This window comes from Alosa sapidissima, chromosome 6 (genome assembly GCF_018492685.1).
Source record: "Alosa sapidissima isolate fAloSap1 chromosome 6, fAloSap1.pri, whole genome shotgun sequence".
In the NCBI taxonomy this organism is placed as follows: domain Eukaryota; kingdom Metazoa; phylum Chordata; class Actinopteri; order Clupeiformes; family Clupeidae; genus Alosa; species Alosa sapidissima.
The window spans coordinates 16,772,132-16,797,917 of NC_055962.1; the positions used below are offsets into that span (position 1 = coordinate 16,772,132).

The 25,786-nt window shown below is 42.8% G+C and overlaps 1 protein-coding gene and 1 long non-coding RNA gene across 5 annotated transcripts; one reads left to right on the plus strand and one right to left on the minus strand.

Moving 5' to 3' along the window:
• Positions 1–7,471: 7,471 nt before the first annotated feature.
• On the minus strand, positions 7,472–17,213 carry gpatch2 (G patch domain containing 2). 4 transcript variants are annotated; one of them, XM_042095613.1, is made up of 10 exons: positions 17,060–17,213; positions 14,968–15,759; positions 13,166–13,230; positions 12,743–12,916; positions 12,419–12,486; positions 11,898–11,959; positions 11,457–11,499; positions 10,854–10,918; positions 9,848–9,936; positions 7,472–9,046 (listed from the first exon to the last, which is right to left on the minus strand). In XM_042095613.1, the coding sequence occupies exons 1-10, from the start codon at positions 17,107–17,109 to the stop codon at positions 8,877–8,879; spliced, it is 1,578 nt and encodes a 525-aa protein (XP_041951547.1). In that variant the 5' UTR covers positions 17,110–17,213; the 3' UTR covers positions 7,472–8,876. The 4 variants fall into 4 exon arrangements, with proteins under 4 accessions (XP_041951547.1, XP_041951546.1, XP_041951545.1 ...); XM_042095612.1 differs by having other exon boundaries at positions 11,457–11,496; positions 14,965–15,759; XM_042095611.1 differs by having other exon boundaries at positions 14,965–15,759.
• An 89-nt stretch (positions 17,214–17,302) lies between these two features.
• On the plus strand, positions 17,303–22,313 carry LOC121711775. The gene is made up of 4 exons (XR_006032431.1): positions 17,303–17,497; positions 20,368–20,538; positions 20,682–20,742; positions 21,092–22,313. It is a non-coding gene; the product is annotated as an uncharacterized LOC121711775 (long non-coding RNA).
• Positions 22,314–25,786: the final 3,473 nt, after the last annotated feature.

Genomic DNA, 25,786 nt, shown 5'->3' on the forward strand with positions numbered 1-25,786 from the left:
GTTTGTATCTGTTGTATCTTTCAGCTGTCCTCTCCACCTTTCTTCAGGCCTACTTGCTAAATCCATTCCCTCCATAACTCTTTCTTACGCTCTTTAACCACTTCAGACCTGATTTTCTTCTGTTAAGTAAAGACAATTTTATTCAGCTGATTTTTACTCCTCTCCAATGTAGAAATAAAGGGAAAAAATATTTTATTTGCTAAATCATTTCTTTATTACTATTTTTAATGTCCATTACAATGGACACCTCAACTCAATAGGCAACTTAGAGAAAAAACACTATGTAATCACATATAACATATAAATACTGTACTGTAAATACTGTTACACTTTAATCATCACATGACACACACAGTCAGTACATCACATACAAGAAGCTGAGAGAAGAGAAAATAAAACATATGTGTGTATGTCTTGTGTGTTAACTGTTAGTTTGATCTCAACCCTCTACATCTGATAGAGAGAGTGAAGGCTTCGGAACTAACACACATGCACACGCACAAGCTCGCGCACACACACACACCAGTTCCGGTTGATCGAAGGACAGGATGAGTTTGGACTCTTCTTATTTCTACTTTGAAATGTACAACCTCAACATGTCCCAGAGTGTAGAGTACAGGGCTGAAGGCTGGAGAGGAGAAAACATCACAGGACACAGAAGCTTCCGTCTCACCGTCTGTGCAGAACTCGATGAAAAGTGGTCTCCGAAATGGGTCAGTTTTGGCGACATTGTTGAGCTGTTTAAGCTGAATTCCACTCTGGGTCACGGGAGCAGCATACAGCAGTCCAGACGTAGCTTTAGCTAGAACTGGACAATATAGCTACATGGTTTGAATTCACTCTGGCCCTGCACACCAACTCCTCATTGGAGCCACTCGTAGAGGATCTGAGGGGCAGACTGCCGCTGGATCTTAACACCTCACTGGTCACACTGTCTTGGGTTACATACTGTGACCCTTACTTCTGTTGTACAATATGGAGAGGAGCTCAATGCCAAAGTTATATCTCCACGATTCTACTTACACTTCCTAAGCCTGTCTTTGCTTATGAAACGGAGAATGTGACTCTTCCTTGCATTCTGAAAGGAGAGCTTCCCAACAAAATGCACTGGGCCTTTCACAATGAGTCTGGCAGGCTCAGCATTAATCAGATCCACCGACAGGAAGTGATGTACATGCTAAACGGCAGCCATACTGGGAACTACTCCCTTATCATCCCCTCTTTGTCATTACAACAGTCTGGGGAGTATACATGTAAATGTAATTTGAGAGTTGTTGAGAATATGTGCAACTTATCCTCTTTGTTTGTAAGAAATAATTTCTGAATACTTGAATGAGACTTTTTTTATGGGATCCAGTGGTACTGTCAATTTTTTTTCCAGCCACGGGTTCTGATTATAGACTTCCACGATAGATTTAAAATAAAATCTGTACCTTTACCTGAAGATGTGAGGGGCAGAGTGACCAATTGACTTTCTAACTCCACTCTGACCACTCTAATCTCCAACTTCACAGCAGTGGACAGCAGGCTGTATACATGGAGAGTCTATAGACGTATCGGAAATAATACCTATGTTTGTTCAGAGGGCACCTTCCGCCTTGTGTACAGGGATCCGTTTGGGGTGCACTCTCCTTTCTACAGAGTGTGTGGTCCACTGAGAGGCTGTGTGCTGCTGGCGCTGGTGGCTGCTGTGAGCTGGTTCAAGCTGAGGAGCGGAAGAGGAGAGCAGACCTCTGGACGTCAAAGCAGAGAGGGTCAGCAGAGTGGAGATGAAGACTTCTATGATGACGTGGAGATGGCTGAACTCATCACCTAAACTCAACACGCTTCTCTCTCCTGTGTCTGCGGTGTCTGCTGTAGCTGCTGTACTGTTGCTGCTGAACACATCTGAACTCAACATGCATTTCTCTCCTCTAGCTTTAGAAGATATTAATAGCAACTCAGCTGTCCTGTTTATATAAAATATTGTATGTTATTGTTATTGTTTGTTTGATTAAGATTGGGTCTCACATGAGAGTCTGGAACCCATTACATGTTATAAAACACCTGTTGATATTAGATATTGTATGTTATTGTTATTGTCAAATGTTTTAAAACACCAGCGATATTCACTACATACCTTTTCTGCCTCTTTTGAGAAGGACTGAAATTTGTAACATGTAACAAATTTAACACATATAAATAAAGTCAATTCATTCTGTACTGAATTGAATCATAACCATAAAGATGATGATGATCTCTACCATCTAAACAGTGATTAACATGACAAAAGATCACAACCTCGGCCTTTGCCAGCTTGTCTCCATACACAGAGATACCCACATATGAACTTAGGTCTGTTTACACTGCAGTGTCCATGTATATCCACATATGAACTTAGGTCTGTTTTACACTGCAGTGTCCATGTATATCCACATATCAATTTAGGCCTGTTTTAACACTACAGACTTTGCCATGTGTGTGGCAGATGCATTACTATACCTGATTGATTTTTTGATTTTCATGTTAGTGTCCATGTTAAAGGTTACAGCATTTACACTGTCTGTGTGAGACACACATCCCAGAATCAACATCAGCATCCTCTGATGAGACTCTCTGCCTCTCTCATTGAACTGTGAGCCGATCCTCATTGCATGTGTCTGCATCATGGTCTGTGTCTGATTCTGTGAGAGAGAAAGAGATTGAGAGAGAGAGAGAGAGAGAGGAGAGAGGTGGAAGATGGATATCTTAGCAGAGATAACCCCACTGCTCATAAAGAGTTACCATGGAGACAGATGTAATGATAAGCAGAGTCACACGTCTGACACCTAAATAAATCCCACAGTGCTCATGTATGGCTAAACCTGACACACAAACACACGCACACACACTCTCATACACACACACACACACACACACACCACCACCACCACATATAGCACAAACCATCAGATCATTGCATGACACATTGTCTAATTTGTTGCTTGAATGTCTAAATAAAACAAACTTAAAACTTGTGCATAGCCCCCCCCCCCCCCCCCGTGTCTGTGTGTGTGTGTGTGTGTGTTTCTATGTGTGTGTGTGTAATGGTTTGAAATGGAGCGTCTGTGTGTGTGTGTGTGTGTGTGTTTCTATGTGTGTGTGTGTAATGGTTTGAAAGGGAGTGTCTGTGCCTGCCACAGTACATTTCTTACCTTCCCCACCATCTCCCTGCTTCCTTCCCTCCCTGTCTGAATGTGTGTCTGTTTGTGTGTTTGTGTGTATGGTGCTTAATCATTCAAGTTGAAAGTACATGTCTTTTTCTGTTTTCACCTCCACCTTTCTCTCTCAAACACACATCTGTAAGTATCGGTGTTATGGAGAGCAGTGACTGTAGTGAAGGGGCTCCATAGAGAGTTCACTCATGTGTGGTGGTGAATGTTTGACTGGCCCTCTCCAAGCCTGTCTGACCCAGGAGAGAAAAGACAGACACACAGAGAGAGAGAGATAAAGAGAGAGAGAGAGACTCCCAGAGATGACTCACTGGCCTGTCATGAGGAGAGTTAATTTCCGGATCTTTCCGTATCATCGCTGTTGGTGCTGCAATCGTCCTGCAGTGTGGGTGAAGCGGAGAGTCAAGCTTGGAGTCCTTAACAACGCTGCACTCGCCGCATGGAGGTGAACCGAGTCAGCGGACGCTCCAAAACTCATGTGGGGCAGAGATGCACACGCATGTAGGGCCTACGTGTGTACACACACAGACACACACACACATACACTCATACAAACACACACACACACATACACACACACATTTACACACACGCATATACACACACACTCATACAAACACACACACACACCACCACATATAGCACAAACACATCAGACCATTACATGACACATTGTCTAATTTGTCGCTTGAATGTCTAAATAAAACAAACTTGAAACTTGAACCCCAACCCCCCCCCCCCCCACACACACACACACACACACACACTCACACTGAGTCTCCCAGGAGTCCCCATCTGTTACACTGCAGCAGCAGCAGCTCTGCTTCAAAGCCAGAGGCATCTAAACCCTAACATCTAACCAGCAGAAGCAGGCGAACATAAAGTACTTCAGTAGAGTAAATCATTACAGGCCAGTTTGATGTTATTGTGTACTAAGTATGCACACATCTTTCTCAACACCTAAGGGCATGCGTGTGTGTGTGTGCGCGCTCACATAAATAAACTTACAATGTATGGCTGTATTAATATGAATGCATGTACTTATGTAGGCAATGCATGTGGATGGATGGATGGATGATGGGTGTGGATAGATAGATAGATAGATAGATAGATAGATAGATGCAGCAGAGTATTTGGCAAAAGCAAAAATTATGTTCAAGAGGGAGGTTGTTGCCCATGTTTGTGCCTGACGGGTGCCAGCAGCATGCTCCAGGGTGCCAGTTTGGCATGCCTTAGAGAGGTGAACGGCGGGCATAGCAGGTCGGAGAATTCGGTGAGAGCGCGGCACGTCTGCTTGTGCTCCATCTGGCCCGAGAGCGTCTGCGATGGCACGCACTCCCGCGCACCCACAGCCCGGGCGCCATCTGCCAGCGGGACGGATGGGTAAAGGCTGGCGCAGGGCACAGAGCCGTGGCCGTGGAGTCAGGGGGCCCCAGGGGGTTGACAGGAGGACCTGCACCTGCTGCTGGACCGCTGGGCTGGACCCTCGGTGCACGGAGCGCTGCCCGTGGACACAGCCACAGCCGTTACAGACTGTTCCCCTCCCCGCGGTCCGACATGAGCAGAATAAGTAAAAATCACGGAGGCAGCGAATGTGAGAGCATCCGATGTTCTCTCGCTCCGATAGTTCTATCTTCTCCAGCAGCTGCTCGAGGAAGTCCACTCTTGACCTCCATGTCAAATTGGAACAACACAATCGTAAAACGGAGAAGCGGTGTTTAGAATGGATCTACATAAACATTAATGTCTGTCATTAACAGCATGTAAGCCTAGTAGGCTAGACCTGCTGAAGAGGCAATCAAAACTTTGTCCTTTTTTTGTCCAAAATCTGTCTTGTTAGCCACTGCCCCATGACTGAGGATAATGTTTCTAGCCTACTGAACTTGAGGGCTAAAATAAAGCTTTTTTGGTGCATTTCCAAGCAACCTTAGAAACACACACACACACTTGAATTTAAACATGTGTTGTGCACATTCTGCGAATTGTTCCCTCTGGTGGCCTGAAGGCTGTATAGACCGTCCAGTCCCGGTCAGAAAACATGGATTTGGTTTCCAAATGGCACGATTCTTCACTATAGAGCCGAGCATGTCCTTTGGTAAAGCTGGAAAGAGATACAAGCAAGTAATGAGCATGTTGATACTTTTCTTCTCACTGGCCTTTTTCTCATTCACAGGCCCATAGACATGCCCTCAAACCACAGGTGACTTTAAGCAGCAGCACACCAGCATTTGTATTTTGATCAAATTGTGCATCAATGTCAAAAGGTCTCCACATGTGTTAGCCAGATAGGAGGCCTTCCATGTAGTTAGCCTACTCAGAGTTCAAGCCTTATCAATTTCAGAGAAGCCTGAAGTCAAAAACTACAGGCCTGAAGCGGGTGCATTGACAGGATGATGCAGTAGGCAGAAGTGCATTTTCACTAGCTGGCACCAGTTTGATCCGCAGGTCTTTTGCTTATCATAACTTTCAAACACCCTGTGTGCCCTGACATACTCAAACATCCCCATGGCAGGGTCTCTTCTCTCTCTCCCCTTACATGGGTGAAGAGGCCTGGTCTGTCTCAGAGATCTGGACACAGATGGCATTGGTGGGGGTAGTGTGTGTCTGTGTGGGGTGATGCATGAATTGATGATGATGTGTGAGTGTGTGTGGGGAAGCAGGAGGTGCAGCTGGTGACAGATGCCAGCACCAGCACCAGCCCCGTCTCCACACACACACACACACACACACACAGACACACACACACATTCATGCCCCAGGGCACAGCATGGATGAGACGTCGTGCCAGATGCCCAGATGCAGCTCCCCTAGTGCCACACCAGAACCCTACACACACGCACGCACACACACACACACACACACACGCACGCACACACACACAGCTCAACTGCAAACTACAAACATCTCTTCACATACTATTTGCATGTCTACTATCTGTAGTGGAATGCAGAGTTTAAAAGCAGGATAAGTATGCGTGCACAATGGAAAGGGTTCCAGTTACGTAGCTTCTTATAACATGGTAATGGCTCAGGCAAATGGCCTCACATGACACCAAGCATACATATGGGGCGGTGGTAGTGTAGCGGTTAAGGAACTGGGCTAGCGTGCAGTAGCCTGAAAGTTGTGGGCTCAATTCCCGGCTTCCACCATTGTGCCCTTGAGCAAGGCACTTAACCCCAAGTTGCTCCGGGGACAACGTAATCCCTTGTAATATAGTTGACATATGTAATTGTCATAATATTATGTATTATGTCACTTTGGACAATAGTGTCTGCTAAATGAATAAATGTAATTGAAAATGAAAAAAGTATTTCCACACTAAAATTAAAAATAACAACATGGCAAAAACCTCAAGCATCAGAAATAGAATAGGTCTAAACAGGGCATGGAGCTCAAATTCCTTTTTTTTAAAACTGGTAACAAATACGCCTTTAAAAAAAAAAAGAAAAAAAGATTATCACCTGACTACGTGGCTGAGCTCACTTAACTGAGCATGCAAGATTATGTCAGGTTAGTAGGCTACGGGAGGTTAATTTTCAATATAATTTATCATTTTAAACAAGACCAGCTTGCAAACACACCTTGCACCAAACTGAATCTCTGTGGAGTGTGTCCACATGTCTGGACTACACTAACGGCTCCTACACACAGTTGCGTTCAGTCAACGCATGCCAGTGGGTGTTCGCGCCGGTAGCTATGCAAATAACTTGAAGTATAACCATAATTTGATTGGTTGGTGCTGTCCGCCGATTGGCTTGATTGGCCGGTGTCGTCTGTCGGTGCAGCAACAGCTGAACTTCTTAATGCGAGCGACGGGAGAAACGCGACGCAACGGACCCACAATTCAGTTCGGCAACGGATGACGTGAGCCCATGTAAAGTGAATGGGATGCGTCTCCAGCAACGCAACGCACGCAATGCAACTGTGTGTAGGAGCCGTTAGAGTAGTGATCCAAGAGCCTCACAGACAGCCACAAGATAAGAACCGGGTGGTATATACTACAAAGCCAGATTAGTGATACATTGAATAGTCTGAAGTGTGTTCAAATCTGATAAGAGTCAAATGCTCCTGCCAGGGTTTCTAAAGCTCAATGAATTGAGTAAAAATGATCAATTCTTCATTTTAAAATGTAAACAAAATGGGGAGAAATGTGACAATAGGCACAATAGTTTGCCTTCACTTATTGAATTTCAACACATCTCAGGCTTTAGTCTCAAAATACCCCTTATATCGAATCGCAGTATAACGGCGCCTTTGTAGTCAAGGAGACATGGCAAATTAATCTTAACAGAGTTTAATGCAGACGCTCATCAACAGTCCAGCTCGCCATCAAACATGTTCTACTATGACCAGTGTTCGGCCTTCCAGCCCAGCTCATGAAAACAAACAAACAAAAACTACAAACATGGCAGCTAAAATGGAGTGACGTTTTATGCCCTTACTTGGCATGTTGCACAACAATCATCAGTTTGAATAGAACGGTGAACATGATTTACAGTATAGCAGGAAACAGAACAGAAAAAAAAAATATAATAAAAAAAAAAAAAAAAACCACTGCAAATTTGCAAGAAACAGTCGATGACTAAATAGACAGCAGTAGGCCGAACATGCAATGAATCTTTATGTGGTCTGACTAGTTTGTTCATGGACATCATTAAAAGTGAAAAAACAACCTAAAAACAATTTTGCTGTAATAACTTCAGTTGCCTTACTAACTCTGAAATACACCACAACATTAAAATATGGGTCTGCCCCATATTAAATCAGAGCAAAATGTCTCGATTGGAAGGAAGCTGGTCCACGGAGCAGTGACCTAAACTTCAAAAGACTTAAGATTATTCATGATGGACTTACTATTCATGAGGAATTGTGATGTACTGCTTTTGGCTTTGGAGCAAAGGACATTTAACAGCTTTCATGAGGGTGTAGTTGAGGGCGCGGAATGGACCCAATGGCCATATGTTTACACTTGGTGCCGATATTTTTTTAGGTGTTCAAAAACATAATAAAAACTACAAATCGAGTGACATTAATTTAGCGGACTCAAATCTCTAGCTACTCATACAGTATGCTAGTACAGACTTAAAAAAAACTCCTACAAGGTAAGGAGTGAGAAAAAATAAAAACAAACATATATCTTTACAGAGGACAACGACAGAGAACATGTAAACAAACATTCCCACTAGAACATGGTGACTAGCTTGAGCTCTCTTCTCTATATAATTTTTTTTTTTTTTTTTAACATCCTCACTATGGGCAACAATCTTCCGGAATGGGGGATTTTTACGTCCATGTCTAATTTGGTTTCTCTCTGATGCTACAGTCATTGGCAGTCCAATGCTGGTTCTCCTTGATCGATAGTCTTTCTGTGATTCACAGTCACAGATCAATGTTACTAAGTCCTTGTTTTTTTTGTTTTTTTCCTGTGATTCCACACAACAAGCATGCTTCCACTGTAACCATACTTCTTTTGAGTCACTGAATGTGAATTACAATCATTCTCCTTCTGACCCACTCACTTTCATTCTCCTTTTGCCATCCTTTCTAACAGGCAGTCTTCTTTTTCAGTCCTTCCCATTCAATTTCCTCATTCATTCACTGTCTGTTTTTTCTCTCCACTCTCTCGTCCTGCGGTGTGGTTTGGGACATGCTCCTTCGCTCTAGCAGGCCTAAAAGCCTGGGGTTCTAGTTGAATCCCAGCCCTGCGCCTTTGGGCCTTTGGTGGGCTCGGACAGGCTCAGTGATGCCTCTGCCCTCGGGTCCCAGGCCGGAGCCAGGGTTCCAGCCCATGCTCTGCAGCATACGGTTCCCCATGTTGGAATCTGGAATTGGAGGAGCGTTCTCGCCCACAGTTCCTAGAATCAGGAGAAAAGACAGGAGTCATACTTGTGCATATTTGGGGCAGCCGTGGCCTACTGGTTAGGGGTTCAAGCTTGTAACCGAAGGGTTGCTGGTTCGATATCCGACCAGTAGGAAAAATGTGGGCGGGGGAAGTTGTAGAGCACATCCGCGGCTGAAGTGCCCTTGAGCAAGGCACCTAACCCCTCACTGCTCCCCTCAATGCATTTCAATATCGATGTGATTAACATTTCACATGGAGATGTTATGAACCAAAAGCTGAACTATGCAATTCATCTGTATATACAATTATGATTACTTGGCATACTCTTTTGTCAACAGAGACTACCATCAAAAGAGAACATCCTTAACATAATGGCATAATGAAACATCAATGCAAGATTGTTGAAATGATACAATGCGTAAACGTGTGGTTGTCTCTGCCCAGTCTGATTATTACAGTCGAGGGGCAAATCAAGGAAATGGGCAAAAACTGGGCCCCAGCAGTGGCACGACTGGCTGGGGCACCTGCACCGTACGCTGGCGACCCAGGTTCGATTCCCGCCCCGTGGTCCTTTCCGGATCCCACCCCGACTCTATCTCCCACTCACTTCCTGTCAATCTCCACTATCCTATCTGATTAAAGACATAAAAAGCCCAAAAAATATACTTTAAAAAAAAAAAAAAAAAAAAAAAAAACTGGGCAAAAAGCTGAGCGTCTTGTGATGGGCTCCCACTTCTCTCCACTTTCTGTAGTTGCACTGTTATGAGAGTATAACATGGAGCTGCCTGATTGGTTAGTGTAATAGGAAATGCACCTGTGGTGGCTGGGGCCCCCATTGGTGCTGCCTTCCTCCGCCTCTTCACATCCCCTGTGCATAAGGAGCCTAGGTGACCACTCGTCTGTCTGGGGACACAACAAACAAAAAAGTAAATAAACCATCAACACAACCACAAGAAGATTTGTGGCCTGTAAAATTCACCGTTCCTGCAACACTGAACTGGATGTGACTCCCCATCCCATCAACAACCCAAGCCCACTTCAGATATTTAGCTGCACTGCCCTCGAATGGTCAGATAGTGCATTACACCCAACTAAGAGTAACAATTTGCATCTTCATGTATATTTTTGTTTATGTATGTTTTGTATACTGCATCTATGTGTAACATTTTCCAACAAGGCATTTATATTTGATAAAACAGTGACACTAAGGTGGGGATCACATTGGCCAGCGGCAGGCGGCAGCGGCAAGCGTAATGCAACGCTCAGATCATAATAAGTTCTATCTCGTTCCCAAGTAACACAAACAGCTTGTCTTAACTGACAATTGAATACTCTTGCGTTGCGCTTTGAAAGTTGAACCAAGTTCAACGCTCAGCTTATTCAACGCTGCCACCGTTTCGCTGTCGAACCATAGAGAACAATAGGAAACCTGCCGCTTGCCACTGGCCAGTGTGATCCCCGCCTAAGGGCCCTGATTGAAATGGTGGACAAAGTGCAAAGTCTATTAAAAAAGCAAAGTTCTTGTGCATGAACTATAGCTAGTGTGTCACGACTCATGATGTTTGTGGTTTGTGTTATTAAATTAGCTTCGGTTAAACTTAAGAGTTTGCACTATGCCCATCATTCAAATTAGAACCTCAAGTGGTTCAAAAGACTTCATGTGCTGAGCATTATGGCAGGTAAAGAAAAATAACTTCTGTCTGTGAAGCTGCACAGCTGTTGAAGGCAGTAGGCAGCTTCCCAGAGTGCTTTGGGGCAGGTGACCTGACTGAGGGAGGGGGTACAAAGGTTTTTTCATTATCTTTTTTTGCGGTTAATACCTGCTGGCAGTTTTTAACGAGCAGCTTCTACGGTGCCCCCGATCTGTCCTTGAGTCCCAGTGCAGCTTCAAGTGCAAGCAAGAACATGCAGCGCACACACACACACACACACACACACACACACACACACACACACACACACACACACACACACACACACACACACACACACACACACACACACACACACACACACACACACACACACACACACAGAAAGAGAGAGTGAGAAAGAAAGACAGAAAGAAAAAAAGAGAGAGGGAAACATTATAAAATATACAGACATTGATCTTTATGAAGACAGTCCTTTGGCTAGCTTGTTCCAGTAGTTTGTAGTGTGTACAAGTCTGTTAAATCTTTTGTGACCACAGAGCTATAATCTAAATATGATCTGCAAGTCATACAATAACCAAAATAGCATCAACTGCTAACAGTTGACTGCTACAGACTGTATATATCAAATAGCATCAACTGCTACAGAGCTAACAGAAACACAGTTGTACAGCATATTTTAGGAAGAGAAGAACATGTCATTGGCTAAATTAAATGAGTACTGAGATGAGATATTGGAAAGATGGCAGCACACAGATCTCATGCTCCTACCTGGCTGTGGTCTCTCCTGGACGCTGGATTAAACCAGGGTCTGCTGGAGAGTGAGAGAGCACAACAATCAACAACAACAACAACAAAAACAACACAAAGCATTACACATTTATAGGGCACTTTTCAAGGCATCACATTTATAGGGCACTTTTCAAGGCATCACATTTATAGGGCACTTTTCAAGGCATCCAAGGGGCTTTACAGTGAAGAATGAACCTCACTATCCACCTCCAAGTGTAGCACAACACAAACATCTTTTAATTCAGCCTCAATCTCCGCTAACATTACCCCATCAGGCTCACTTAAAATAATTATTTAGGAACACTGTCATAATCAACATCAATCGCAACCATTCCATCATTATCTGTAAAACCTGTTAACAGTAAGGTAGGAATGAAGACATTCTGGCTGAAAGAGGTGAGAGGACTGAGAGCTACTCACTCATGAGGGTCCTGGGACAGCCGACCCAGTCTGTCCATGCAGCCTGGTCCAGCAGAGCCGCCCTACAGAGAAAGGGAGGGAGGGAGAGCGAGATAGAGGGAGGAAGGGAGGGGGAGGGAGAGGGAGAGAGAGAGGGAGAGAGAGAGGGAGAGAGAGAGAGAGAGAGAGAGAAAGAGGGTCTTGTTTGATCTTGGTTTACATATATTAAGCATCAGGATGGACTGGTGGTGCACAATTGATTGAAGTTCAATATTAAACTGAGGGGCCCTATATCTGCTGGTTTAAAGGTAACAATTCAAAATCACTATTTAAAGGAACACGCCAACTTCTTGGGAAATTAGCCTATTTGCCATATACCCCTGAATTAGATAAGAGGATGCATATCTTTCTCTTCACTGTGCGTGCAATAACCCAGCCAGACACCGTTAGCCTAGCTAGCATAATGCACTGGAAATGGGTAAGACCAATTAGCCTACAGCTAGCCTGTGAGTTAGACCATTTAGCCTTGAGGGGGGCCTTACCTGTGAGTGCTGGGGCCCTGACGGACCAGACGCCCCGCCCTGCAAACGACTCAACCTGGCCTGGAACCCTGGGGTGGGGGACATCAGAGAGACAGTGGGGGGTGTGGGTGAGGGAGAGGAAACATTTTGGTAGGAGTATGCATGAGCTGACAAGGTAAGTTATGTGTTCAATTCACCTGTTTGCTGGTATATAGACAAAGCAGAGTATAATTCAACACATTTACAAAAAACACACACATCCACACACTACGCACACACAAAGTTATGTAGCTACATGTAACACTGTGTGTGCACACACACACACACACACACACACACACACACCTCTCTGTGCATCCTTTGACATGATAGGGAAAGATCCGGTGAGGATGCTGTTGAAGACGGGGTCATTGAGGTCGAGCTCCGCCGAGTCCCTCTCCCACCAGGGCACGACACCCGCAATGCCACACGCTCCGCCAGGCTCGCCATCATAGAACCAGTCACTTTGCTCGTCATCGCCTAGACAACCGAGGTCAAAGGTCAGGGGAGAAACAATGACGTCACAATGAGAAGGAACATTATTATTACTGAGCCAAAATCAATAACTATGTGCATAAGCGAGAGGCATCAATCCATGTAATCACACCGATATACAGGAGCAATTAGGTGACTACAGACCATGATTATATATGTAAATTATTTCGGACACACACAGATGCAAATATACACAGATGGACAGAGAGGCCCGGCACACAGGCACATGCTTACCTTGCCTCCCCTCATCATTGGTGAAGAGGCCTCCATCGCTGCTGTTACTCACACTGCTTGTCTCACTGAAGACAGGGGGAAGGAGGGAGAAGGAGAGGAGGGTTTAGTTAAGGTCAACATAGCTCATTTCTAGCGTTTGACTCAGCTGTGAGGGGTAAGTCCAGGAGGCATGTCCTCTTTTCCTCAGTGACTTCTAGTTGGTGGAATGAGTTACTTCACATTCTACATTTTTTGTGATCATTTTGGACTCTCAAAATTATGAATTTTGAGAGTCCAAATATTAAAAATACTCATCTGTTCACTTGCACTTAATGAATGAATTCTATTACATAGTTATGGTTTGTATATTTTGGCCTATGGAGTTTGTTAATATGATACTGTTGCTGGTATTGTTATTACACTTAATGTAGGCTTTTCAACTTTAGGACAAACGTGTCTGCCAAATATCATAAACATAAAACTCTACTTCCCATGATGCTCTCAGTAAGCTAGCCAGAGGGGGAGATGAGAAGGAGAGAATTCTGCAGCACACACAACTCTCTGCTGAAGTGTCAACAGTGTCAGAATACCCACAGATAACCTTGATCAACAGCCAAACGGTCAGTTGATGGCTCCAGTTGGCTAGACCATAACCTGCTTTAAACTGTGGGCCTAATCAGTTGCAGAGCTAATTCTAGCAGGACAAATGGCAACGTAAACAGACAAGTTCCCATGGAAACACTTCTCTGTTGTGAGCTGGTCAGGGTCAGTGTAGCAAAGCCGTTTAAGAGCACAAGCTACAGCAGCAGGGGCAGAAATAACCCTAATGACCAAAAACGTGTGACTTTCCACTTTATCAGTCAAATTCACAAACCCTTCCTTGTACCCCTAGGTTTTATGTTAATATATATTGATACTTTTTAAGTTACCTAGTTTAAGTTTAGGTATTTATCGGAATGTCACATATTACCAACCGTCACGTATGTCCAACCTCTTACGTGTATGTGTCATTTAATATTCATTTCTATACAAACCAAGACGGCGGATTCCTAAAGAAACGCAAGCACCCACACCATAAGTTTATCTAAATTAGCTATGTACCAAAAATGACATTATACCGTGACTCGAAGAGCTGTAAACAGTGTACACGTGTACACATCCGCTTGGAGCTCCAGTGGAATTTTGAATTGCGACGAGAATTCTCGGGCTAACCGTAGATGTGCCGTGAGAAGGTTGGGAATATGCACCCACCAGCCCAGCACTAAACTCCGAGTGTGCTAGTGTGCAAAATCGGATATTTCAAGCAGTAAAAGCCCCGGTAAGAACCAAACTAGATTTTGTTCAAATCTACACACCTATGGCTACTGAAAAATGTAAGGTTCATTTAGCAAATATTATTTTGAAGTATTAAAAAACATCGTTGTTTTAAGAATTTTTTGAACGAAATGGTTGGTAATTAGCACGTTTACGATAACCTTTAACACTTTTATCCAAAGCAACTAATAAATGGTTTTGTGTGTGGGCCGGGCTTTCATTTATATATTTATGAGTTGACTTTTGAAACGTTCTGAGCATATGACTTCAGTTTTCAATCTAGAAACCATTCCACTCAAAGAAAATCAAGCACTGCTATGTTGGCCCCTGAGCTCACATGTGTAACCTGCATACTAGTCGAGGAGCCTACAAGTCGAGGAGCCTACAAGCAGGAGGAATAGTTACGTGAGAGTAACTCTTACCTAAGAGTTACCTGAGCTGCACCCAACCAGTTAGACAGTGTCAAAAGAGATGCACAGGAAGACAAAAAAAGGACAAACACTAACCACCTGTCACTCATGTCTTCTCCAGAGCCCTTATGCTCCTCAAAGTCCATCTTGTCCTTGGCCTCGCCTGAGCCCATCCCTTCCTCGCTCTCCACCACCACCCCCTCATCGGCCACGTCGGACGCCAGCTTGTATGCCGTCAGCTTCCTCTTCTTGACCCCTCCCTTTGCCGCAGTGCCCCCGATGCCCTCGCAGCCCATCGCCAGCAACCCCCTGGGCAGTGCCATGGGGGGAGGTGGGGCCAGCATGCAGGTGGTGGTGGAGACTTCCTGCGGCGGGTCCACAGCCATGCGCTTGACCTTCCTCCGCCGCCGCAGGCTGCGCATGCCTAGGCTGTCCATGCAACCCCCGCCACCGCCACCACCGAGCTCCTCGTGCCACAGCGGGCGCTTGCCCCGTCCGTGGGGGTCCCCTCCCTGGAGGGGTGTGCGGCGCTTGGGCCCCAGCTGGTCATCTGAGTCGCTGTGGTTGTTGGGGGGGTCCCGGGCATGGTGATGGTTGTGGTGGTGGTGGTTGTGGTGGTTGTTGTTATGATGGTTGTGGTGGCGCCCGCCCGCCTCGTCAAGACTGGACTCAGAGCCGTCGCTCAGGTGGCAGGCGTCCCAGGGCGGGTGCGGGTTGTCGGAGCGCCGCTTGCGGCCGCGCCGCTTGCGTGCCTGGCGCTTCAGCAGGCAGCCCACGGCCAGTGCGTGCTCCGCACCACCGTCACCGAATCCGCCCCGCGCCTGCTCCGAGCTCTCCTCCAGGGCCGACACCAGGTCGTGGACCAGTTCGTCCATCGTCCGACCAAAGTGCCTGAAGGGAGAAGGAAGGAAACTTATTAAGGCCCTCTTATTTGGCAAGCAAAATGCAAAGTCTGTCAGCAAGCAAAGTTCTCGTGCATGAAATACAGCTATTGTGTGGCATATGGGACCATTGAGCTGAGCTCATCAATGTTTGCGCTTAAATTTCTTGCCCAATATGTTAAACAAGCAAATCCAGTTATTAAATTTGCATTAGTTAGATTTAAGACTTTGCCCATCATTCAAATTAGGGCCTAAGTATGAAATGAATGCTTGTTTATACTCCAACTGAGTAAAAAACTTTTGTTCAAATATTATATTTTGCTCTAATAAAACACAAAGTTAAATGTGTAGCTACTACACAATGGATGACATGCTACATGTGTGCTTATACTCCAATATGATTACAGAGCAACAGTAGCTCTCTTGGGAGACTGTGTAATGTTACATGTTACATCTGATAAAAAAAAAAAAAAGACAGAATAACCTTTCTTTCAGGTATTTCTGTCTTGACAACACGACGAGTGACATCAGGGGCTAGCTGAACACCAGCAGATAGAATTTGACATTTAGGCTAATAGAATTAGTTACACATCGCATGTCATGCAGCAGCGGTCTTTCTTTGTTTTGATCCGAGTCCTGTGTCCAAAATGGCTCTCTGGGTCAAGTCCTCTTCTCTGCATACGCCAACACCAACACTTCCAAATATCGTCTATAATTACCTATGCTGTAATTATTTTTGTTTTGCATAACATAAATAATTATCAAATCATTGTGCTGAAACTGACCTGCTTTTGAATCCTTTTCATGTAACATCAAGCTAACGTTACACTGCCAGGCAGTTAGTTAGCTAGCTGGCTACAGTCTATAGAGGCTAAGTTATAGCTAACAATAACATAACAGATGACAATGTCCGTCTTCAATAAAAAAAAAAACCTAACATTCTTTAAAACCCCTGCAAATAAGAAATAATGTTTTAACAAGTATACGCAATGACACATAACCAGCCAGTCAGAAAGTGACCTAGTTTATCACTTAAATCCAGACTGAATAACAAGCCAACTTATCGAGAGCCCGAGGTTCAGTGACAGCTTTGACATCACGACAGTTGTCAATTAGTCATTAGCCTTACGGATTTTAACTTACTGACCGAACAAACACGATTGACCTAAATGTTAAAGAAATTATATCTACATGATCGTAGCAGACACAAGCAAAATACACAAAATGGCTAACCAGATAAAAAAACCGTTACGACTAACCTACACTTAAATTAACCCGTCAACCACGGATGAAAAAAGCTGAGTACTCACCAGCTGGTTCCCGCTTTACCAAGACTCTTTATGTTTCCTGCACGGAACATTAAAACACAAAAAACCTTGTGGTTTTCAGCCAAAAACAATAGACATACAAACAGCTAAGGAGGCCACCATTGTGGCTCAAATCTAGTTTAGAGGACAAGACATGGCGGAAATGAAAAGTGAGAATTAAAAGTCTTTACATCCTCTGACGTATTATTTTCCAAAATAAAAGTATGTTCTACTTATAAATAGTGGGCAGCAATTGCAGACAATCTCTTGTGTTATCACGGGTTTGTGTCAACTATCGAATTAATTTGTTTACATATTTCAGTTATTCACATTTGTTCCGGAAATTAAACAAGTGGGCTCACCATGCCGCACTTTTTTTGAATTTCTCAGTTCTAGGCCAATGCTTCAAATTGAGAAGCCCATGTGAGGAGCAAGTATCAGGTACGACCAATTTTTTGGTTAAATGTATTTCGGAAGTAAGAATTTTGGTTAAATGTATTTCGGAAGTAAGATAATTTAAACAGCAGGATGTATTTTTATCAGTCTGATATGATACATGAAGAAGTAAGGTAAACAACTCAGTGCATAGCTCTGGTATGTTACGTTAGCGTCAGGGCTCACTAACTAACATTTAGCTAACTTTGCCAGAGAAGGTTAAACCAAAGTAGCTTTATCTTTACCAATTAATTAGTTAAGCTGTAATCCGTATTCCGTTACAGAATACATGCCCAAAACTGTAATTTGTAACGTATTCCGTTACGTTACTCAATCTGTGTAACGTATTCTGAATACTTGGATTACTTCCACATTGAATTTAAATTGCATTTTATAAATGTAGGAATGCGGCCATCAAATCCTGCTTACTAAACAGGCCTATTCTGGTGTGTTCTTCTAGGGCCTCATTACAGAAAGAATCCTAACTGCTCATCCTAACTTAAATTAGGAAACCAAAGATAGGAAAAATCCTAACTTCCTATTACAGAAGCAGTGCCTAACCAAATGTCCGTTTCCTATTTTAGCTGTGGCTTCCTATCTTATCTTTATTTAGGAAATCCTAAATGTTCTATCAATCTGATTTTTTGACGGCTATCAACAGTTGATGTCTTTTTCTGCACTTAGAATGTGCACAAGACTGATAGAACGCATAACTGTAACGACAAATGAGCCTAATTCACACCAAGAACGATAACTATAACTATAACCATAACGATAAAAGCGTTCACACTGAACAACGATAAACAAAGTCTCTCATTGTGTTAATAAATGTGAGGGCTAAAATTCAATGGGTTCTGATTGGCTATTAGCATTTTATCGTTGTGAAAATCGCTCTGAAAGTGATCCCCAACGATATCGTTCTTCATGTCGTTATCTTTATAGTTTATGTGTGAACGTCGTCATTCATATTAACGAGAACGATATTTATTTATAGTTATCGTTATCGTTTTTGGTGTGAATGGGCCTTAAACGTTAATGTTAAAGCTATGACGAAAAAGTTAAACGAAACAGCAAGCTACGGTCATGGCTGGTCCAGCTGATAAGAAGAGGAGGGCTTTTAATTTCAGCCAAGACGAGTTGGAGGCATTAGTTCAGGCGGTGGAAGACAGGAAACATTTATTGTTCGGTAAATTTTCAATGACCGTAACAGCGCAGTCTAAAGACAGAGGTGGCGGATTCTGTCTCAGCGGTTTGTGGGATGCTGAGGACGGTGGAGAGTACGAAGAAAAAGTGGTCCTCTCTAGCAAGTGATGCTAAGATCAGGGGGGTCTTAAGGCCCATTCACACCAAAAACGATAACGATAACTATAAATAAATATCGTTCTCGTTAATATGAATGACGACGTTCACACATAAACTATAACGATAACGACATGAAGAACGATATCGTTGGGGATCACTTTCAGAGCGATTTTCACAACGATAAAATGCTAATAGCCAATCAGAACCCATCGAATTTTAGCCCTCACATTTATTAACACAATGAGACTTTGTTTATCGTTGTTAAGTGTGAACGCTTTTATCGTTATGGTTATAGTTATCGTTCTTGGTGTGAATGGGCCTTTACAAAGGAGGCAGTGGCGCAAAAAGTGGGCACTATATGCGGCTCCATGCGCAGCTCCATGAAGGCGCCAAAGCGATGGTAAAATAATATATTTGGTATTTTCTATATGTAGCTACTGCTGTCCGTTTCTGAATCATTTCAACATGTTCTCAATGTTCTATAACATTTTAGAGGACTAACAGGCTAGAGTAGGCGCCCTATCTCATAAGATTCTATCATAGAATTTTGACATAGAAGAGGAAGTGGGGGCGCCGTGAGCGCTGGGCGAGCAGATAGGCCTACGAGTAGTGAGTTGCCGTCTATGGAAAAAGATGGATACAGCAAAAAAAAGCTGTTGACGACTAAAAATAGAAAAAGAAAGAGGGAAAAGGAGATGGCATGTCAAGGGATGCGACAGCAAATAAGTGGACGGTGAAAGGCAACCGGTAGGATTTAAAGTGATGACGTCTGTACTTGGAGGCTTGCAAATATGAATGTTAACAGACTAACTAGCGTTTGTTAAGCATAATGCTGATTGAAACATAGCCTATTCCATTCAGATAGCTAGGTGGCTACCATGCTCATACTGCACTTTTAATGGCCAACTGCAACCAGAAATGTCATGCTAGTAGCAACTCATTACATGTTTCCATATCCTAACAATGAAGGCTCCTTGTAATAACTTAATATTGTGTTGTCAATGTGGTGCAAACAAACAAGTTGTCGTTACAGTTATGCGTTCTATCAGTCTCGTGCACATTCTAAGTGCAGAAAAAGACATCAACTGTTGATAGCCGTCAAAAAATCAGATTGATAGAACATTTAGGATTTCCTAAATAAAGATAAGATAGGAAGCCACAGCTAAAATAGGAAACGGACATTTGGTTAGGCACTGCTTCTGTAATAGGAAGTTAGGATTTTTCCTATCTTTGGTTTCCTAATTTAAGTTAGGATGAGCAGTTAGGATTCTTTCTGTAATGAGGCCCTAGAAGAACACACCAGAATAGGCCTGTTTAGTAAGCAGGATTTGATGGCGGCATTCCTACATTTATAAAATGCAATTTAAATTCAATGTGGAAGTAATCCAAGTATTCAGTAAATTACAGTTTTGGGCATGTATTCTGTAACGGAATACGGATTACAGCTTAACTAATTAATTGGTAAAGATAAAGCTACTTTGGTTTAACTGTAATTTGTAACGTATTCCGTTACGTTACTCAATCTGTGTAACGTATTCTGTATTCCCTAACGTGAAATCATTTGTGTATCATAGGCATTGCAACCGACACGTAGGTGGGACTGGATGAGCTGTGTGAGCAGAGAAGTGGCGAGGTGTGTCAGTCGACATCGTCTGACCCTGAATCGAGAAGGGTCATATTAACGCTGATGGATTCAGAGTGTGACACTATGAATCTGCCACCAGCAATTGTCATCCCATCACCTGGTAAGTCGAATTCAACGTTGATGGTAATTTAAAATAAAGCTTCATATACCATAAAGCCTCTCCTGACGGCTACGGCACCTTTTGTGTGCCACATTATACTTCCTTTCTGCCTCTGTCTGCTCATTCATGACTGGTGTCATTAGGTAGGGTTTCAAGGGGTATCCCGAGTCCCAAAAGCCATCCACTTGCCCTGCCCTTACTCAGGTAAGCATTGATATCACTGTAAATGGGCACATTTCATATTTTAAATAGTATTCGAGTGGATAATGAATATGTATATAATGAAGTCTGTAAAACAATAATTTATGTTAGTGTCAAGGACCTACCTGGTGTTGAATATGAATGAATCATGGATGGATCCAGGCCACTTTGCCAACAAATGCCGTATAACCATATTTTGGTCCCCTATGGCCTGAACGTTAATGGCATGGCATCCTTAACGGCACATGTATGTCGGCTCACTTGGAGCTTTGATTGGAAAAAGTGACCCATCAATAAGCCCAATTACCCCTGGCATTCCACTCAGTTGTAAAAACTCCTCCTTTATCCGCAGAAGCTCTTCTCCATGCGGAAACTGAATATAATTTGGTGCCAGATTGCAGATGGCTTTGGTGACTTCCATGGGTTTGCGTGAAATACACGGCTGTGACACCGAAGACAGGCTTGCAACCTCAGTCTGGAAGTCACCCTTGGCAAAACAACGCAGAGCATTGTTACCTGCACAAGCACTGGCAAGGCTCTATGTCTCCTTGTAGGCCTCTCCAGAACTGGACGTAGTTCTTCCACCAAATTCAAAATTAAATGTCTTGGCAGAGGATAAAATGAAATTAAAACACAGTCCGGAAAATTTAACACATCATTATGCGGTCTAAGTAGCCTTTCTGCCATTACATTTCTGTTAATGTGTTCATCTTCATTGTCAAAGATACCTACAAGCAGTGCTGCTGCCATATTTTTTTCAGTTAGTGACAGTTATTTTGATTTAGGACAGGGTGAATGGCAACCTAACTTAGGCATCCTAAGTTAGGAATTTCCTAACTTAGGATGATTCTGTAATGGCTAAATTCCTATCTTAAGATAAGATAGGATCTCATCCTAAGTTACGTTAGGAAACCTGCTTCTGTAATACCAAAACCCCTAAATGCCTTCCTAACTTAAGTTAGGATAGGATTTCAGAGTTTCTGTAATGAGGCCCCTGTTCTAAATGGCTGAAGTATTAGGCCCACATAGGAGAATGTAAAGTCAACTAAGCTACTGATACAACTATAAAATAGCAAGGTGATCACTAAGACTACAGCAGACAACTAGGCTAATAAAAAAAAAAAAAGGCTACTTTAAGGGCGTAGCTAGAAATTATAATTAAGGTGTGCCTGTGAGATTTTTCGGTGGCATCAACCCAGTACAAGTGAGGGGCGCATATGACGGGTGGAACGCAAATGACCTGCAAATGTAATCACTGTGAATGTAAATGTAATTTGCTGTGCAAGCATTCATTTCAGGGTCTCCGATGACGCGTCCATAATGCGCGCTGGCTGCGTTTTGACGGGTGCAATGTGAGGCTAGTGCAAGATTGCGGGGCTTGGATTTAAACATGGAAACCATTTCATCATAGATTGCTTTCAGGAGCTTCTGGGAAATTGAGTTGCCTTCATTTATTTATAGTGTGAATAAACTTATGAAACAGAGAAGTATCGTCATGTAATCCATTGATTTCAACAATGTAACTGTATTCTAAATACCAACTATTTAAATTATAACCCTAACGGAATACAGTTACTCATAATTTGTATTTTGAATACGTAACGCCGGTACATGTATTCCGTTACTCACAGGAAAGCTGACTGTACGGCAGAGTACAAAGCTTTATTCACGACACCGGAGACAGGTTACATGCACACAAGCATCCAGGCAAGCATGAGAGCAAAAGTCTATCGTAGACAAAGTCTTACCATTACTTATAGGAAAAAGTGTTCATAATGGATTACAAAGAAATAACAGTGCTAACACAGGTGTTTATGATGGATTATAAAGAAAAGTATAGTGAAAGAGTTGTCATGATAAGACAGTGGTCCCCAAACTTTTTCTTCCGAGGGCCAGCTCACTATGCCTGGCTCTAAGAGAGGGCCAGAGACTCGGAGTATATCAGTAACCATAAATAGCTTAGCGCTGTGAACAAAGGCAGTCTACCTTAGTTGAATATTCCATTACATTTAATCTATAGGCTATTGCAATTTAATACCATTGTTGTCTGTGTTTATATTGCCATCTTGCCATATCAGTGTAAAATGTAGCTCAAATGAAATAATACTAATAATAGCATCCTCAAAACTATAAGCAGGGAGTCCCAAAAGTATATTTTGAACTCTGAATTTTGCATACACAGCTCAAGTTGTGAACAAGCAATATCCTGTGTTGTGGTGGCAGAAACATGTGAAATGACCACCATTCTAACTTTCACTCACCTGATGAGAACTTTGTGAACTCTGTATGAATATTTGAACGAGTGAATAAAAAATATAAATAATTATACCAGAAAGTTCCAGAATTATGACTTGAATAGAAGTTAGTTAGTTATTAACAATTAATTGATAAACTTTTAGAATACTTTGAGCACTGATGCAGTCAGCAGAGGCCTCTTACATTGTTTGCAGGTACAGTAGGCCTACTATACATTTCATTCCGTTTTCGATGGCAAACGTGAAACAGTGCCAAAACAACCACCAGTGGACAAAAAGAGTATTACATGTGTACTGTTAAGACCCGCCATAGAGAATGAATGGGGGAAATTACGGAGGTTATAGTTTGACGATGTCGTACTCCCGTGCGGGCCGGATCCTATATACCACGGACGTGTTTTGGGGGGCCACCTAAAATGAGGCGGCGGGCCGTAGTTTGGGGACCACTGTGATAAGAGATAAGCTGTTACTACCTCTGACTCCCAAAGGGAGGTGGACTGGTCATGGATGAAGGGAAAATCAAAAGGACTGACATCATCCCTTTAATGTCTACATGTCTTTAAAGTGTAGCCAGTTGGACAATAACAACCCCAGTAATCATTAAACAGCTAACTAATGGAAATTTCCCCACCCACCCCTGGAAATGAACATTGTGCCTAATACACTCCTGCCAAATTTAGTGAGGTTGAATGTATGAGACGCATGATGACATTGAACTGTCTAAAATGGCTTACATACACAAAAGCTATGTTGTTTTTGCTCAGTCAGAGAGCTAGACAAGTTAATTTGTTGTGAAATCAAGACCTGTTTACCACCATCTCAAAACAGGCCACAAGTGGGGTGTTAGTAGGCCTAAAACAGGACAGGACAGTAGGCCTATACAATAGGGCTGTAACGATATGCGTTTCGAAACCGAAATCGCAACTGTCATATCCACGAACCTGTGTCGCTTTACTTACCGGTAGCCTACGTTGTCCAAAAATAAATAAATAAATCATAATTTCATTCCTCTTGTTGCTTTCATTGTAGACTATGTGTCTGTAAGTCTGTCTGTAAAAGTTACATCCCAAGAGGCTCTTTTGGAGAGCCACGGACCTGATTTCATTTAGAATCCATCGAAAGATTCCAGTATGACATGAAAACACATGTATGAAAAATCATATCTAGCTTTGTTGGATGACAAACTTAGACGGGAAGCGAGTGTGATTCACTGATATTAATATTAGCTGTGCTAGATAGACTTGCATGCATACTACAAGGACACTGGGTTATGTCGTGAGACAAGGATCCGAGACGGGCATTGTCCCACTCTGCTTGATGTGGATGGTGACTCTTGCCATCAGGTCCACAACGCTGCAAAGAGATTTTCAGAACCTTTTGAGAACTACTTGGAGCAGCTCTTTGCAGACGTCCACACAGACCATCAATGGGCACCAGATCAGGTATCTGAGCATGAGTTTAATTTGAGTTTAATTAACTTCTAACTAGTTTATTAACTGTTTTGAGTGTTGCTAGTAGTGTAATATATGTTATGTCTTTACTTGCAGTTGGCATACCTGAAAGAAATAGCAGAGTTCCTGGACATACCTGCCACCAATCCCCAGCAATTTGTCTCCGATTGCTGGTTGTCAGCTTATGATGTAGGGATCAACACTAAAAGAATGTTACCTGTGTTCAGATTGCTCTACTTTGGATTTATGGGAAAGCAGGACCAAGAACTGTACAACGAAATATTACAGGACCTAAACAGAGATCATGGTGTGAGTGACAAGGCTCAGCAAAGGGTTGAATTTATATATTTACCAGGATCTCTGCAAGAAGGGTATGTATGTGTATGTATATATCAGAGGAGGCTCCTTCATTGAGGAAAGGGAGGAACACCCTCCCTAAAATTTTAGAGAAAAATAAAACGTATATAAAGTGAATTACTAATCTGATAAATTACTGTTAATATTACTATTTGCATCAACACTTTGAATGAACAAAAATCGTTCCCCTAGGTCAAAATGCCAACAGCACCCCCTATCGCAATTGAAAATTACTGTATGGAGGAGCTTCCTCAAGCCCCTCATTGAAGTCCATTATAAATGCTTCAGACCCCAGCGGCTCGTGAATGAATCCTGTCGTTTTCAATGGGCAAGGGAAGAAGGTACTCCGTTTAAGTGGGCAGGTCTAGCCAGAGGCTCTGGAATTTGGTGCCAACGGTGAACCAATGAGCAGCTAGCTGCTCTGCAAGAACGTTATCTGCGGTCATACAGTGAAGAATCTTGTGTTGAATGGAAAGTTTGCTTTATTGCTCGTGAAATAAAGAGTACAATGAAATCAGAGGACATTATCCATCTTTTATACATTCAACTACAGTGCGAAGGTTAGGATCAAAGCAGCAGGAAGACCAGTTCCAAAAATGTATATACCAAAAAAAGGATGGTAAGGCTGGTGTAGGCTACTGAATGCTACATAGTATGACAAATACTCATGGCTAACTGGTAGCACAAAAACAATAGGCTATAGCCACAAAAGTAGACAGTTCAGCGATTTGCAGATACAAAAAAATTGGATAATTATGCGTCGTTATAATAATCCAAGTTATGCCTTAACTAAACAAATGCTAAATAATGTTCTTGTTTTCACCGTTCTAACTGTATCTTTGGATGGTAACATCGTTAATGAATGTTTCAGACCATGATGCATTCCTTTAATGACGTCTTCAATGACATGCACCTTTTGAGTATAAATCCCTCTTAGGGTTACATGCAGCTATTCCGACATGCCGCTACTTAGACATTGGCGTC

Coding starts and splice junctions, on each gene's coding strand:
- gpatch2 (XM_042095611.1), bottom strand. CDS start 17,109: ATGTTCCGTGCAGGAAACATAAAGAGTCTTGGTAAAGCGGGAACCAGC. Junction 13,231..14,964: donor GAAGACATGAGTGACAGGTG/GTTAGTGTTTGT, acceptor CCCTGTCTTCAG/TGAGACAAGCAGTGTGAGTA. Junction 11,960..12,418: donor CAGGGCCCCAGCACTCACAG/GTAAGGCCCCCC, acceptor CTTTCTCTGTAG/GGCGGCTCTGCTGGACCAGG.